General features: G+C 44.8%; 1 protein-coding gene, 2 long non-coding RNA genes and 1 other non-coding gene across 7 annotated transcripts in view; 2 read left to right on the top strand and 2 right to left on the bottom strand.

The window, feature by feature from the left end:
* The first annotated feature begins 2,482 nt into the window (after window positions 1-2,482).
* On the top strand, window positions 2,483-11,904 carry LOC123647289. Of its 2 annotated transcripts, none has more exons than XR_006738190.1 (3): window positions 2,483-2,598; window positions 9,392-9,493; window positions 11,826-11,904. It is a non-coding gene; the product is annotated as an uncharacterized LOC123647289 (long non-coding RNA). The 2 variants fall into 2 exon arrangements; XR_006738189.1 differs by having other exon boundaries at window positions 9,389-9,493.
* On the bottom strand, window positions 3,359-3,465 carry LOC123647819. The gene has a single exon (XR_006738358.1). It is a non-coding gene; the product is annotated as a U6 spliceosomal RNA (small nuclear RNA).
* Window positions 11,905-12,983: 1,079 nt separating the features above from the next.
* Window positions 12,984-15,637, bottom strand: part of PAXIP1 (PAX interacting protein 1) — a 55,923-nt gene continuing 53,269 nt past the window's right edge. For both annotated transcript variants that reach the window (XM_045564619.1, XM_045564621.1), the window contains 4 exons: window positions 15,386-15,520; window positions 15,223-15,298; window positions 15,068-15,128; window positions 12,984-13,452 (listed from right to left, as the gene is read on the bottom strand). In XM_045564619.1, coding sequence (XP_045420575.1) covers window positions 13,437-13,452; window positions 15,068-15,128; window positions 15,223-15,298; window positions 15,386-15,520 — 288 coding nt within the window. In that variant the 3' untranslated portion in view covers window positions 12,984-13,436. The remainder of the gene's footprint in view (window positions 13,453-15,067; window positions 15,129-15,222; window positions 15,299-15,385; window positions 15,521-15,637) is intronic.
* LOC123647288 lies at window positions 13,435-15,608 on the top strand. 2 transcript variants are annotated; one of them, XR_006738188.1, is made up of 5 exons: window positions 13,435-13,520; window positions 14,076-14,177; window positions 14,359-14,491; window positions 15,063-15,152; window positions 15,273-15,608. It is a non-coding gene; the product is annotated as an uncharacterized LOC123647288 (long non-coding RNA). The 2 variants fall into 2 exon arrangements; XR_006738187.1 differs by lacking the exon at window positions 14,076-14,177 and having other exon boundaries at window positions 13,440-13,520.

Genomic DNA, 15,637 nt, shown 5'->3' with positions numbered 1-15,637 from the left:
GCTCTGCGGGACTGTCGCGGGGCCAGCAGCCTGGGCCGCCCCGGGAGCTGCTCGGGAATGCAGAGTGTCCGGCCTGCCACTGCGGCGGCTGCGGTTAAACTGGACGCCTGGGGACCTGCTCAGGCCAGCGCGGGGCTCTCCGGCCTCCAGGCTGCCATCTGACGGCCGCCAGCAGATGGCAGCAAAGGCCAGGCTCTGGCTGGGATCTCGGGGACCACACGCCCTGGGCGGGGCCACCAGCTGGGCTGGATCCAGGTGCCAGGAGCAAGGTCTGGAGCCCACGGTGGGAGGCGCTCCCGTGACAGGTGACAGTGAGATGCAGAAGGCACCTGAGGAGCCCCAGAGGGGGATGAAAACACTTCTTGCGCTAACGCGGCGCAGGGGGACCAGGAATCAACCCGGGAGCAGGAGAGAGGACGGGGCCGTCACAGACAAGGAGCACGTGGACAGGCATGGAGGGACAGGGCGCCAGTGAGCAGAGGGCGGCAGCAGCCACAGAAATCCAGACAGAAGGTCTGAAAGTCTGAGAGCCGCGTCTGGGCGGCCAGCGACGGGACAGGGCCAAGCTCGGGTGCAGCCCCTTGGACCGGGGGGACCAGGGTCCCAGCACGCCCAGCTCAGCCCCCGGTAGAATCCAGGGCAGAAACTCTTGTCGTCTGGCTCACTGTGATACTGCCAGACACAAAATCGGTGCTTAAGAATTATGTAACGACCCAGTGGCACACCTAGAAGGGACGGTATCTGCGCAGCACGCACAGGAGACATGTGAGTCAGCTGCTCAGGTGACATGTGAGTCAGCTCGAGCCGCCGCAGCCCCCAAGGGTCCAGTCCGTGCCCTGCCCGGCCTCAGCCACCTCCTCCCGCAGCTTCCAGAGCTGCAGCTGTTGCAAGAAACCAGACAGATCGAGTTCCCTCTGGGGCACGGGGACCAGAGGGCAGGATAGGCAAGTGGGTGTGCCAGGTTGCCGCAGGCAAAGCCAGGGAGCTGCCACGCCCACCGTCTGCTGAACTGGACGAGGGATTCGTGTGCGGAGGAGCTGACGGGTGGAAGGTCGTGCTCTCTCCGGAGCCCAGTGGCACTGTCCTCTCCTGATGGCCTCCGTCTGAGTGCTGTGCTGCAGCTGAAGGTCATCATCGAGGTGTTGTTGTTAAGAGGGATTTGTAAGTCTTTAGTGACGACATAAAATGCCGAGGGGAACTTGCATTCACAGCCTCTTAAAATCACGTCTTTTTCCAATGCCCCACCTAGCAACGCAGCGGCCCTCATTCTCCCGGAATTCTCCAAAATTCTCTCTCCAGCGCAGCCAGTGCCACCTCCTTTCTCTCCCTGCCCCTCCCTCGTTGCCACCCTCGGGGTGGGACTGTGGGTGCCATCGGCCTCACACCCAAGGCTACCCCCAGCCTGGCGCGCCGTGAACACCGGAAAGGGGTGAGGCGCAGGTGGCAACCGACCCTTACGGTGAGGGGCGGGCAGGTGGCGGAAGTCCTGGCTCATTCTCGCTCCCACCAGCCCAACACCTGCCGCCGCTCGGGCCGAGACAAGCAGAGTCTCCTCCGCTGTGCTGGGGATGAATACTTGTGCTCCTGTGTGAGAGGAACAAATTTCCACCTCGACATGCTTACATCCGTATTGGCATTGTGTTTATCACATTAACGCTGTGTGGCAGGAAACCTAATCAGAAGCGCTATTCGTTTAGCTCAAGATCACGGAATGCAAAACATGCTTGGAAACGCACCGGCCGGTCTCCCAGCACTCAGAGGCTGCGCGTCTTCCACGGCAGCTGACCTTTCCGCCCTCCTGCAGGAACCGTCTCTCTCCTGGGCCAGAACTGGAAAGTGAAGCCATTTTCTCTGCCTGATAATAGGAGGGAGTCCCAGTGCCCGGCAGGATGGGTTGGGGGGACGCCAGGCCCGGAAGGAGGAGCCGGAGTTCTTCCTCTGTGTGGCCGCTGCGTGCAGGTGTCCAGGAGCGGCTGAGGTGGGCCAGGCCCCGAGACCCTGCTGCCATTACCTGCCCGACCCGCGAGGCCGCTGGAGCCTGCAGCAGGTGTGGACACCCGGATGGAGTGTGGACACCTCCGTGGTCCCTCGGGCCCCAGCACCGTAGATTATTCATGCTGCGCTGAGAACCAGCGTGTTTCATTCCCCTCCCGACTCAAGCCGCCTCACCCAGCAGCTTGTCTACAAATAAAATCCCCCCAGGACAGTGTTTCTCTTGCTATTTCACTTAGCTGAGAAAGTATCACCTCTCACTTTCATCTCCTGAACTTCAGACCCAGTTTCCTAAGCCGGGGTCCCCTCCTCTCTTCCGGGTGCTGAGCAGGCCAGCTCCCAACTGCCGAGCGCGTCACTCCCAGCTGCAAAGCAGAAAACGAGACAAATGGCAGGGGAGAGGACAACGGCCCCCCCACCCACAGCTGGGCTGCAGATTAACAGGAGGACGCCCAAGCTGAGTCACGTGCGGCGTGGGCGTTGAGTTCCACACGCTGCAGCTGAAGACGGGCGGAGGCCTGAGGCTCCCACGGGCTCACGCGGCGTCCCGAGCGGGGCCGGGCCCGGGGGCCGCGCAGATTCCAGGAGCAGGAGCGGGCTGTGCCGGTGAGTAAAGGTTGTCCTGCTACAGAGACAAGTCCCTCAGTTAAGACACTTCCTTGGAGCAGCCCTCAGAACAGGGCGTGCTGCCACTGCCAGGGGCCGCTCTTGTGGCCCCAGGTGACCTTCCCTGGTCAGGATTCACAGGGAGGGGCTCGGGGGGTCAGAGAAAGCCTCTGTCTGCGTCTGCTGCTCCCGAGTGCCCCCGGCTTGAAGCAGTCAGCATACCCAAGTGTCATGTTTGCGGAGGCCTTTCCTGAACTCTGGACACACACACAATAAAGGAAAGAAACAAAAAGAAGTTTAAATCTTAGTGTTAAGTATTCATTTCTTTCTTTTTCTCCCTTTTTTTTTTTTTCCCCCCTTTCGTTTTTTTTTTTTTTTTTTTTTTTTGAGACACAGTCTCACTCTGTTGCCCGGGCTAGAGTGAGTGCCGTGGCGCCAGCCTTGCTCACAGCAACCTCAGACTCCTGGGCTCAAGCAATCCTCCTGCCTCAGCCTCCCCAGTAGCTGGGAATACAGGGATGCACCACCACGCCCGGCTAATTTTCTCTATATATTTTTAGTTGTCCGGCTAATCTCTTTCTATTTTTAGTAGAGACGGGGTCTCGCTCTTGCTCAGGCTGGTCTTGAACTCCTGAGCTGAAACAATCCACCCGCCTCGGCCTCCCAGAGTGCTAGGATTACAGGCGCCCAGCAAGTGTTCATTTCTTTTCCTTGCTTTTTTTATAATTTTTAAAATGCTTTTCTTTTTATTTTATTTATTTTTTTAATGGAACGCTTCACGAATTTGTGTGTCGTCCTTGCGCGGGGGCCATGCTAATCTTCTCTGTATCGTTGCAATTTTAGTATATGTGCTGCCAAAGCAAGCACTATTCATTTCTTTTCAACCTAAGCATCCCTCACTATTTTCCTTTCAGTTTGTTTGTTGGAGAGCAGGCTTTAAATCAAATGCCAGTGCCTTCCTCACCTGCTCTGTGCCAAGCCCTCTACCCAGCCAGGGACACCATGTCCATCGTAGTGATCATTAACACGGTGTGCCAATCAAAGAACTACGAAAATAAGGTTCAGGGTTCATCCCGGGGGATCTCATGACTCCAGCTGTAGGCACAGAGTCACCTGGCCTCCCAGGACCTGGGAAGCAGCGTACACCCCTGCTCTGATGTCCTGAGCATCTTTTCAGAGCAATTTGTCCCTTGTCGGGGCTCTGTGGGTCTGCTGCACCCTCCTCTGCACACTAGGCTTTTTGCACTCATCGCACACTTCCTATGGTGACACTGGCAGCCTCACCACCCAGTTCTGTGTGACTGCCCAGTTTCGCTCCCCAGACACCTACCCCAGACAGTTTCCATGTCCTACTTCAGAACTGCTGGGAGAAAAAAATCAGACTGGCATTTGAGTTTGAGCGTGAAGGTTTGGAAGAGGCAATTTGAAGAACCGGAACAAGACCTGGCTGGAGCAGGGGTTGGAAAACTTTCCTGCAGAGGTCTTAGGCTCTGCAGGACAAGGTCTCTGCCACAGGGCTCCACGCTGCACGGTGGTGTGAAAGCTGCCACAGTCCATGTGTAAATGCATGAGCATGGCTGGGTTCCAGGAAATTTTACTCATAAAAATAGTTGGTAGCCAGATTTGTCCCACGCATGGACGATACTTTTCCAATCCTTGGGACAGAGACATAGAAAGTTTTTTGTTGTTGTGTTTTAATTAATTCTTTATTGAAGCACATCTATAGAAAAGTGCACACGTCATGAATGTGTGGCATTATTAACTGTCACAGAGTAATCACAACCATGTAACCACCAACCAAGTCCAGAGAACATGTGCAAGGGTTTATTTCTAGGCTCTCAATCCTGCTCCAGTGGTCAATGAACCCGTCTTTATGCTCGAATCACCCTATGTTAATTGCTTTGTGATAAGTTGGAAATTCGGAAATGGGAGATGCCCAACTTTGTTCTTTTTCAAGATTGTTTTGGCTGCTCAATCTCGAGATTCCATATGAATTTTAGGATGGATTTCTCTATTTCTGGAAAAAATGTCATTGGGATTTTGATAGGGATTGTATTGAACCTGTAGATTGTTTGAGTAGTACTAACGTGTTGACAATATTGTCTTCCAATCCATGAATATGAGGTCTTTTATTTTATTGGTGATTTCTTTCTTTCACCAATGTTCTGCAGTTTTCAGTGTATAGGTGTTTCACTCCCTTGGTTAAGTTCATTCCTCAGTATTTTATTCTTTTTGATGCTATTATAAATTTTTTTTGTATTTTATTTTAACTGTTTTTATATATTATTATTATTTTCTATTTCAGCATATTATGGGAGTACAAAAGTTTAGGTTACGTATATTGCCCTTGACCCACCCCCAGTCAGAGCTTCAAGTGTGTCCATCCCCTATACGGTGTGCATTGCACTCATTACGTATGTATACACCCATCCCCTGCCCCCCAACATCTGCCCGACACCCGATCAATGTTATTCCTAAATGTGCTCTTAGGTGATGATCAGTGAAACCAATTTGATGGTGAGTACATGTGGTGCTCATTTTTCCATTCTTGGGATACTTCACTTAGTAGAATGGGTTCCAACTCTTTCCAGGAAAATACAAGAGGTGCTATATCCCTATTATTTCTTATAGTTGAGTAGTACTCCATGGTATACATATACCACATTTTATTAATCCACTCATGTATTGATGGGCACTTGGGTTGTTTCCACAGCTTTGCAATTGTGCATTGTGCTGCTATAAACATTCAGGTGCAGGTATCTTTGTCATAGAATGTCTTTTGTTCTTTTGGGTAGATGCCCAATAATGGGATTGCTAGATCAAATGGTAGGTCTACTTGTATCTGTTTAAGGTATCTCCATATTGCTTTCCACAGAGGTTGCACTAGTTTGCAGACCCACCAGCAGTGTATGAGTGTTCCTGTCTCTCCACATCCATGCCAACATTTGTTGTTATGGGACTTTTTGATAAAGGCCATTCTCACGGGAGTTAAGTGATATCTCATTGTGGTTTTGATTTGCATTTCCCTGATGATTAGAGATGTTGAGCATTTTTTCATATGTTTGTTGGCCATTCTTCTGTCTTCTTTTTTAAAAATTTCTATTCATGTCCTTTGTCTATTTTTTGATACGATTGTTTGATTTTTTCTTGCTGATTTTCCTGAGTTCTAAATAGATTCTAGTTATCAGTCCTTTATTGGATGTGTAGCATGCGAAAATTTTTTCCCATTCTGTAGGTTGTCTGTTTGCTCTTGTGACAGTTTCTTTGGCTGTGCAGAAGCTTTTTAATTTAATCAAGTCCCATTTATTTATTTATTTATTTATTTTTGTTGTTGCTGTGATTGCCTTTGGGGTCTTCTTCATAAATTCTTTGCCTAGGCCAATGTCTATAAAAGTTTTTCCCACATTTTCTTCTAGAATTCTAATAGTTTCACACCATAGGTTTAAGTCTGTTATCCACTGTGATATGATTTTTGTGAGAGGTGAAAGATGTGGGTCCTGTTTCAGTCTTCTACACGTGGCAATCAACATTGTTAAAATATCTATACTACCCAAAGTGATCTATAGATTCAATGCAATCCCTATTAAATTCCAACATCATTTTTCACAGATATAGAAAAAATAATTTTATGCTTTGTATGGAACTAGAGAAGACCCCATTTAGCAAAAGCAATTTTAAGCAGGAAGAACAAAATGGGAAGTATTGATTTACAAGACTTCAAACTATACTACAAGGCTGTGGTTATTAAAACAGCTTGTTATTGGCACAAGAACAGGGACACAAACCAATGGAACAGAACTGAGAACCCAGATATAAAACCATCCTCACGTAGCCATCTAATCTTTGACAAAGCAGACCAAAATGTACTCTGGGGAAAAGAATCCTTATTCATTAAATGGTGCTGGGAAAACTGGCTATTGTAAACTGAATTGTTTCCTGAGTTGCTTTTTCAAATTATTTATTGTTAGTGCATAGAAACATAACTGATTTTTGTGTGTCGATTTTGTATCCTGTAACTTTTGCTGAATTCATTTATTAGTTCTAACAGGATTTTTTTTGGTGGCATGTTTAGGGTTTTCTACATATAAGATCCTGTTACCTGTGAACTATACCCATTAAGCTTTGTATTTCAATTATTATAATTATTTCCAGAAGTTCCTTTGAAAAATTTTCAAATCTGCTGGGCTACCCTTAATAGTTTCCTATTCCCTGCCCATATCTTTAAGCCCATCTCAGAAAACATCAACTGTTTTGTGTTCTGTCCTGGTTTTATGGGGCTTTTTGCATTACGTCCAGTGTTTGCCCTTTTTGCTCATAGCACCTTGAACCTCGTCTGTTGGGTGACGGTTCAGTCCTGAGACGGAGGCTCCTCCCCGGCCGCCAAGGGCGGGTTCTCTGGACCATCCATGAACTGTGAGTGCAGCAGCATCAAGGCGCAAGCCTGGCAGTGACCCCCAGCATCATGGGGGCAGTTTCAGGTTTATTTCTCTTTCACACTTATCCCTAGGTATAGCCCTTTGGGGTGCTAGTCTTAGGGAAGGAGGGCCTTCTACTGGACTCTGTGCTTTGGGCAGGCCCCAAGCTTTTATCTTCTCCACTGTGAGGCTGCGAAAATGGAGACTCAGTTTCAGCTGTTTGCACACGTGCTCTCAAGGCACTGGCCTCAGGGCTTAGCTGGTCCCTGACTTCCCACTTTCACTGAGTTCCCGGCCGAGTACTCCTGTCTTGCCAGATCATGGATTTAGTATCTGTATCTACTCACATATCTAATTTCAGCAGTTTTCATTTTCAGGAGGAGCGTGGTCAGGGCACCTGCCCACTCTATTGCCAGAGGTACAAACCTCTCCCTGGACCTTGAGGTCTCACGCCAAGGTTCTTGTCTCGCCTCTCCACCATTCCTTTGGCACCTTTCACTGTCCACTGAAAAGCGACCTTCAAGCCTCAGTCCTTGGCAGCACAAAGGGCAATTAGGGAGCACTGAACCTACCATTGTGACAACTCCCTGGTAATGGAACTCAGCTTCCACATCTAACCAAACTCCAGCCTTAATTTCACTATAAAATTCCCTCTGGCTGTCTTTACTAAGTTCTTTGTTTATATCAACATCACTACTCTCTGTTCCCCAAACGTATAATTTTTAGTTAGTTTAAATTATAAACAAAGTAATGCTGTTTTCCTTTGAAATGTCCCCTTTTTCTCTAAGTCTGTATCCTAACTCCAGTTCGTATTAGGTTATTAAATATGAAATGTCCAATTTTGAATCAAAGTGTAGTTTATTATATCTCAAACAAGAAGCAGTACAATTAATCAAAGTATGTACCTAAACTACTGACACAGTTTTGCCATCTTAATGGTACCTAGTTTATACCAGCAGCAAATAAGCCTGAACAGTGAGTGGCAATGAATCATGAAAGGCATTTTCCACAGCTTGTTAAGGATTGAATATTTTTCCTTGCAAGAAGTGATCCAAAAGCCTGGAAGGAGTGGTAGTCAGTTGGTGCAAGGTCTGGTGAATATGGTGGATGACAGAGTTTCCAAGTCCAGCCTCCTTAGTTTGAGCGGCATTGTTTGTGTGACACATGGTCAAACGTTGTCTTGCAAGAGGACTGGCCTGTCTCTATTGACCGACCTCAGCTGGTTAATCACAAGCCTCCTCAGCATTTCATCCAATTGGTTGCAGGAGATTCCGCTGTAATCAGTTGACCGGTTTTCATGAAACTGTAGTTTCAGCCATATCCTTCCCAAATGCTTTGTTGATATTTCGAACTGTCTGCGCTGCATTGGTTCCATGATGGAACTCCTACTTGAAAATAACACAAATTTTGACTTATCCATGGTTTCACAAAAATTGCTCTTAAAAAAAAAAATTGAAAGGTAATCACAAGCCAAAACATGAATTTGAAAGACTGAGGATGTTCCTTCACAGTAAAAATAAAACAAGAAGTGTCAAAGTGAAATGTCAGAGATATCAACTGTCAAAGTTAGTACTTAAGGAAATCAGACATCTCATACTTAATAACCTAATACTTCTTACAAAGATGACTCCAACATGTGTTTGCCCACCTGCTTTCACTGTATCTTCCAAATTAATCCTTCTAGAAGTTTTCATTATGCTCCCTCCAAAAACTTACTCCTTATTTTGCCTCTATAATAATTTTATTATGATTCACATATTTTGAGCAAATGCCTATTAACTGCCAAGCATTCTATTAAAATTTGGGATACTGTATCTGTTTTCTTTTGCTGTTGTAACAAATCACCACGCATTTAGTGGCCTACATTAAAACAATTCTCGGCCTCAACCTCAATGACACCTGCAAAGTCCCTTTGCCACTAAGGTATCATAGCGGCCACAGATTCTGTGGATTAGGACTTAGACTCGGGGGCTGTCACTCCGCTCACCACAGGTACATGCGTGAAGAGCCACTCCACCCCTCTGGTGCTTTACCGGCGTGGGCAGAAACAGGGCAAACGGGCACCCACACCTCTAGTGTGCTTATCACGTTGTATCAGACAGGGCTGAGGACACAAAGAGGAAAACCAGGAAGAATGTTTGGAAAGAGCAGCAAAGGCTTTGCAAGGTCTTAGTGAGCGGGAAGGCTTGCCGGGTAGGCATGGAGTCGCGCCCACACAGAGGAGGAGCCTGTGAAGTCAGAGAGGGCTGCAAGTGTCTGCAAGCTGGGGTGGCAGCAAGTGCTGCGGTGTGGCCAATGGGAATAAGGGTGGCATGGGGATGTCACGAGATACTAAGATTTGGAACATCACATCTTGGGCTCTTTTTTCTTTTTAGCAGGAATGTGACAAGTAGAATCTTACTTCAGGAAAATTACTCTTGCAACACTATGGAAGGCAACCAAGATGGACAAGGAGAAAAGGAGATGCATTAAAAACCTGGGTAAGATTCAAGAAGGGGAAAGAGACGCACGCGGGTAGATGCCAACAACAGTGCTGAGCTTAACGATCTCAGCCAGGGGACAAACAGCGGCTGCGGCGCTGCCTGGGGCTGGGGCCGTGGCGAGACAGCCAAGGAGCACTGCCTGGGCGGGCGCAGGAGGGAGAGTCACTGTTGAGATTCATTCCAGGAGATAGTGGTTTCCCGCAAACTTAGTATTTAATTACACACTTTTTTTTTTTTTTGAGACAGAATCTCACTCTGTTGCCCGGGCTAGAGTGCTATGGCGTCAGCCTAGCTCACAGCAACCTCAAACTCCTGGGCTCAAGGGATCCTCCTGCCTCAGCCTCCTGAGTAGCTGGGACTACAGGCATGCGCCACCATGCCCGGCTTTTTTATATATATATTTTTTAGTTGTCCAGCTAATTTCTTTCTAGTTTTTTAGTAGAGACAGGGTCCCACTCTTGCTCAGGCTCGTCTCGAACTCCTGAGCTCAAACGATCCACCCGCCTCAGCCTCCCAGAGTGCTAGGATTACAGGTGTGAGCCACTGCGCCTGGCCCACACTTATTTTTTTAATTCAACAAAAATAAGAAATTTGGGAGAGCTTCCTGGGGAATTGAGCGGCACTTAGGTTTAAAGAGCTAAGGATACAATTACCTTTCATTTCACCCTGGTTTCTTCTATGCCGAAATAGTTAAATACAGTGGTGTGCAACTGCTACTATGCAAATATTTTTTCTTATATTACCAGATATTTGCTGGATTAAGACATGCTATTTAATGGCTAATGAGAGTGTAACTCCTGGAGAGCTATAATAGGACACGCAATCCTTCCAAATTTCCTCCCAATACCTAACATCTACATAGATTAATAACATACCTTTTGTCATCTATCATGTACTAGAAGAAAACATAATTATTCTACACAAAGAAATAGTGTTGGAATGATTTGGATGAAATACACACGTTTCTTCACGGGCATTCACACTTTCACCTTCCTTACTTGCTACAGTATATAAAATTTAGGGTAGACAGATGAGACAGTGCAGTTATAGACAGCTATTTATTTCCTTCAAACATGACCAGATACCACTGAAAATGTGCCTAGTACAGGGAGGAAGTGAATTTTTAATTTTATTTAATTTTATTCAACATGAAGCTTAATTTAAACACTGACATTCAGTTATTGGAAAACACTTACCTATGTTTTGAATAACTTAGGTGTACAGGTAGATCTTGTCAAGTGTAAATGGTATCAAATCTAAACACAGATTAAATTTTTTTTTTTTTTTTGAGACAGAGTCTCACTCTGTTGCCCGAGCTAGAGTGCCATGGCGTCAGCCTAGCTCACAGCAACCTCAAACTCCTGGGCTCAAGCGATCCTCCTGCCTCAGCCTCCCGAGTAGCTGGGACTACAGGCATGTGCCACCATGCCCGGCTAATTTTTTCTATATATATATTTTTAGCTGTCCATATAATTTCTTTCCATTTTTAGTAGAGACGGGGTCTCGCTCTTGCTCAGGCTGGTCTCGAACTCTTGAGCTCAAACAATCCGCCCACCTCGGCCTCCCAGAGTGCTAGGATTACAGGCGTGAGCCACCATGCCCTGCCTAAATATTTCTGATAAAAATTTGTCAGAATTGAGATGTGTTCTAAGTGTAAAATATACACTGTATTTTAAAGACTTGGCATCCAAAAGAAGATAAAAATATTCTTCTTTAAAAATATTGATTACTTACAGCCAAAATAATATTTGGGGTATATTTGTTAAATAAAAAAATAAAATAGTAATTAAAATTAATTTTTAAAAATTTTACTGTGGCTAAAATTTTAAAATTATATATGCAGTTCCCATTTTATTACTTAGGTGACTGCCCCAGACAAAAATACCAGGAATACACGAAAGAGAAAGATTTCCTTTTCTTACGAGAAATAATTTTTCTGATCTAATCATTTATTCTAAGAGGTATTTACTTGAAATCTTTTTATTCTTATATGTTCGTATGTAAGTCCTTCTGAGCCACCAAATCAATGCCTAACAGCTGTGCAGGCCAGCTGGCTTTAGACAGCTCCTGGAGTTTTTAAGAATTATTTCTTGGCAGCTTTTGGGGAAAAAAAAGAAAAAACACTAATTGAAAGGTTAATCAAATCAGTCATGCTTGTATGGTGGTTACATAAACACCCTGTCTCCACTGAAGAGTAAGCAGATGCATCACATTCTACACAGGTCCATTTATCCTGTAACTACAAGTTTCTATGTAGCGGGGCAGTACTTTGAATACTTTGCAAATCAAAATTTTATTCCACATTTATGAACCTCTTCTGCACTTCCAGGATTCTACAGAACCTAAAGCATTTCATGCCAACACGGATTCCATCTGTGGTACATGCAGGGAAGAGGGCTGTCGTGTAGGTAAGTGTCTCTGAGTTTGCATACATACAAACGTGCGCTTAAAAGTAGATGATCTTGAGGCACAAAGTTTTTTTAAAAATACCAATGTTGGCTTACCATAAATCTGAAAAAAACTGCTGCTAGGGAACCATTTAAATAGCTCAATAAATATTTCTGGTAGACAATAAATGGCTAAATCACCACAGGTCAAGGATTAGATAGGGAATGGATAATGTTGAAGATACTGAGCCTTTAAAAATATGAAATTGTGTGGTGATGTCTATAAAGCCAAATTTCCGTTCCATTTCCAGAAATAACTTTACATGGTCCTACCCTATCAGAGTTGGAAGAAATACCTAAAGTAATGATGTCTGGAATGTATAAACAACAGTATTCCTAAAGCCCTATAGGAATACTGGGAATTCGTTCCATTCATAAAACAGAATTCACTCTGTGTTAACATTTTTTAATATACATGGCTCCACCTAAACTGTGTTCAGGAGTAAAACTGTATAGATTTGGGCACGGTGGTGAGTGCCTGCAATCCCAGATGTAGCTGCAGTCCCAGCTGCTTGAGCCCAGGAGTTCAAGGCTGCAGTTAGTTATGATCTTGCCACTGCACTCCAGCCTGGGCAACAAAGCAAGACCATGTCTCATAAAGAATAAACTTTCAATGGATCACAGATATTTCTAAGAAGGCGTTCATTTCCAAAATTATTATGAAAGCAAAGCCAGTGTTTCAGGAACACAGCTGATGAGCAAAGCGATGTGAGATGTCCAGAGTTGCTCTATGACAGCAATGGCTAACACGATCTTCACTGCATTAATGGTTACCGCCCTTATTACAGTTAATGAAGTGGTGGACTCCAATTATTTTATTGTACCTACAGCTCCACAAGAAGTATACTGCAGTAAGATGTGGGCTGTAGTATCACTGGCTCTGGTTGGTTGGTGCCTGTGCTTAGTGATCACTGGACAGTCTGGATCTACCTCTGCCTGGGAGTTTATTTGTTAAGGAGAAGATTTAGTAGAGAATATTTTGTCTTGAAATTACTTAAAAGGTGATCCACCTTGATGTAAAATAACAAAGGATCACTCAATTTTAAGTTCAAAAGTACATTTATTTAAAATGTGGGCAAGATATCAATATAAAAGAAAACAGAGTATAAGAAATAAAAATAATCAAAGTACAAAACATTTCAAATCTTTAACATCCATAATTTAGAGTAGCAAGGTCATTATTTACACCATTTTATTTGTAGCTGAAGTCCCGTAACGGTTTTGTGAAAACATTTAAAAACCTGGCAAATGAATCAGAAAACCTAATGTGGGCTCTTAAAGTCATATAATACAAAACATAATTTATGTTTCCTCAGAATAAAGTTGCACATCTCAATAAGATGCAGTATATTTATTGTATGTTTTCCTGCTTTGCAGTCTTGTCCCCTACGAGGCAGCTGGAAAACAAGAGCATCTGGCTGCAGCCCCGGGGCCTCCTCCCGCCGCCTCGGACTCTGCTCCCAGACTCCAACCAGCCTGCAGTCTGGGCGCCATCAGTTAAATTTATATGTGCGCTTGTTGAGGAAAACAACTTTCAAATGCAAGGCAAAAGAATCACATTAAATGAAGGTTCCAAGGTGAGTCACCCGGTTTCAGCTACTACTTATAACAATGCTGGGGCATTTTTCTAACCTATCCCAACACAGGGGACTTTAAAGCCCCGACACACAGGGCTCACTCCGCCTGAGTACTCCAGCTGGACCCTGCTCAGTGCTGCTGGATACCCAGCTCACTCCGCCGGGCAGCTAAAGCTGAGCCCAGTAATAGCTGGAGTTGCCCTTAAATTAACATGGACGATGCACAGCCCTGAAGGGGTGGCATCCCCAAGGCCCCACCACAAATAACTGATTTCTACCCTTATCTTCAAGAACACCTGCTGCCCTCTGCAATTCTAACCCACCCACTTTGAGCAAAATTAGTCAGGCTATAGATAGGACAAAGGGCCCCTGAGGTAATACTCACAAAACACCCATAAACCTTCTAAAGCAATTCTTCCTTCTCAAAGTCAATGTAGTATATAGCATAGGCTTTCAACAAATATATATATGCACAGTAGAAAAATCTGGAAAAATGCAAAAGTATATATTGTATAAAAAACAAATGTTTATGGCATATCTGCAAAAACTTAACAGGTCTCTTATCATTCCTATCAATAACTTCACGGGAGCGCTGGAGGATGCCTGCTCTGCTATGACTGATAAGAGGGCTTCTCCCCCAGGCACCGCTCCAGCCAGGTAGGCTATCTATGGCTTAACCAGACAGTTGCTTCTGGAACTGATGCAAATTTTATTTCTTAAAATGCTTTTCTCCCAATGATACCGAGGTCTTTAAGGCTGAGGGGACAGTGTAACTCACATAGGATGGGTGTCATTCTGATCCTCGTGACATACTCAAGCAAGTCTCTCCAAAACCCAGCAGGCCCTTGCACAGGACTGGCCGGCTAACGCTGCTGCCGTCTGCTCTCCAGCCTGACCAGCCAGCCCCAGGACAGGTGCCAAGAAACAGCACCGAGAGCAGGCCCTCCGCAGTGGGAAGCCGAAGTTGAAACGTAGGTTTTTTTCATAAGGATTTGTGAAGCACGTTTTGCTTCACTGACGGCCTATTCACATATTAAAATAACTAAGAGATTTTTAATAAGGACTATAAATGACAAAGCCTAAGTGTGTCAAAATCCATTATTGTAAAGATTTACCTTTGCAATTTTACCCATTGTTAATGTTATTCATTTTGATGTTTCTATTAAGCTGTTTTTATTGCCCATTTCAAAGTTCCTGAGTACAAAGACTATACACAAACTAACTTTCACTTTGAAAACTACAAACTCAAAAAGAAACTCCTATTTATTCTTGCAATTCTCTTCTATTTTCCCTAATTGTCAGATACCAAAATATCTACATAAACTAGACAGTACGGATCCTTTCTAATTAATGTCACCTATTGAAGAGAGTGTTTTCACTTGAAACTCAAGTGAATATTCTGAAGAGAAAGAACTGTGAACTGCATAAATCATACAGCAAAGCAAGAACAGTGGCTTATACACACAGTGCAGACGTTATTTTACCAACCTTGAAAACACATTTTCACAGTCAACCCATCCACTTTTTGTCTCTTTCAAAAAGGATATGACTCGTAGTCCAGCGTCTGTGTGAGCACACCGGTGAGCACAAACTCCGCGTTGTGCACATCTGCACGGAATGGAAACAGAACTGGTAAGTACGCGAGCACAGCACTGTGTGTGCACACGCACTGCTAACACGGAGCAAGAGCAATAAACCGTACCTATTCCTCGGGCAAAATATTCTCGACATAAATGAAGGTCATTTTCACAGGATATTAAGATTATCTCTGACAAACTCTGAGGAAAAGAAAACGAGTTTATCAGTGACCGCACACCGAGCCTCACACACAACGATGGACTCAACAGCCCGCTTGGCCCACCCACCTTATTCTGCTTGTGTTCCATGAGCTTCCGGAAAGACGGCTGTTTAGGTAACACTTTTCCTCCCGCACATTCCACAATTGCCTTCATAGTTGAAAGACTTGGGCAGATTCCAGGTGTGATGTAAAAATATTTTGTCTAAAAATAAAATATATATACTGTATTCCTAAAATGCTTTGCATTTTTAGAGTACATAATTTTTCATAGAATCTGCCATGAGATTTAGACAAACTATCTAATTTCATGAAATTATAA

This window comes from Lemur catta, chromosome 11 (assembly GCF_020740605.2).
Source record: "Lemur catta isolate mLemCat1 chromosome 11, mLemCat1.pri, whole genome shotgun sequence".
NCBI lineage: Eukaryota > Metazoa > Chordata > Mammalia > Primates > Lemuridae > Lemur > Lemur catta.
This window is presented reverse-complemented; position numbering and strand designations above follow the sequence as displayed.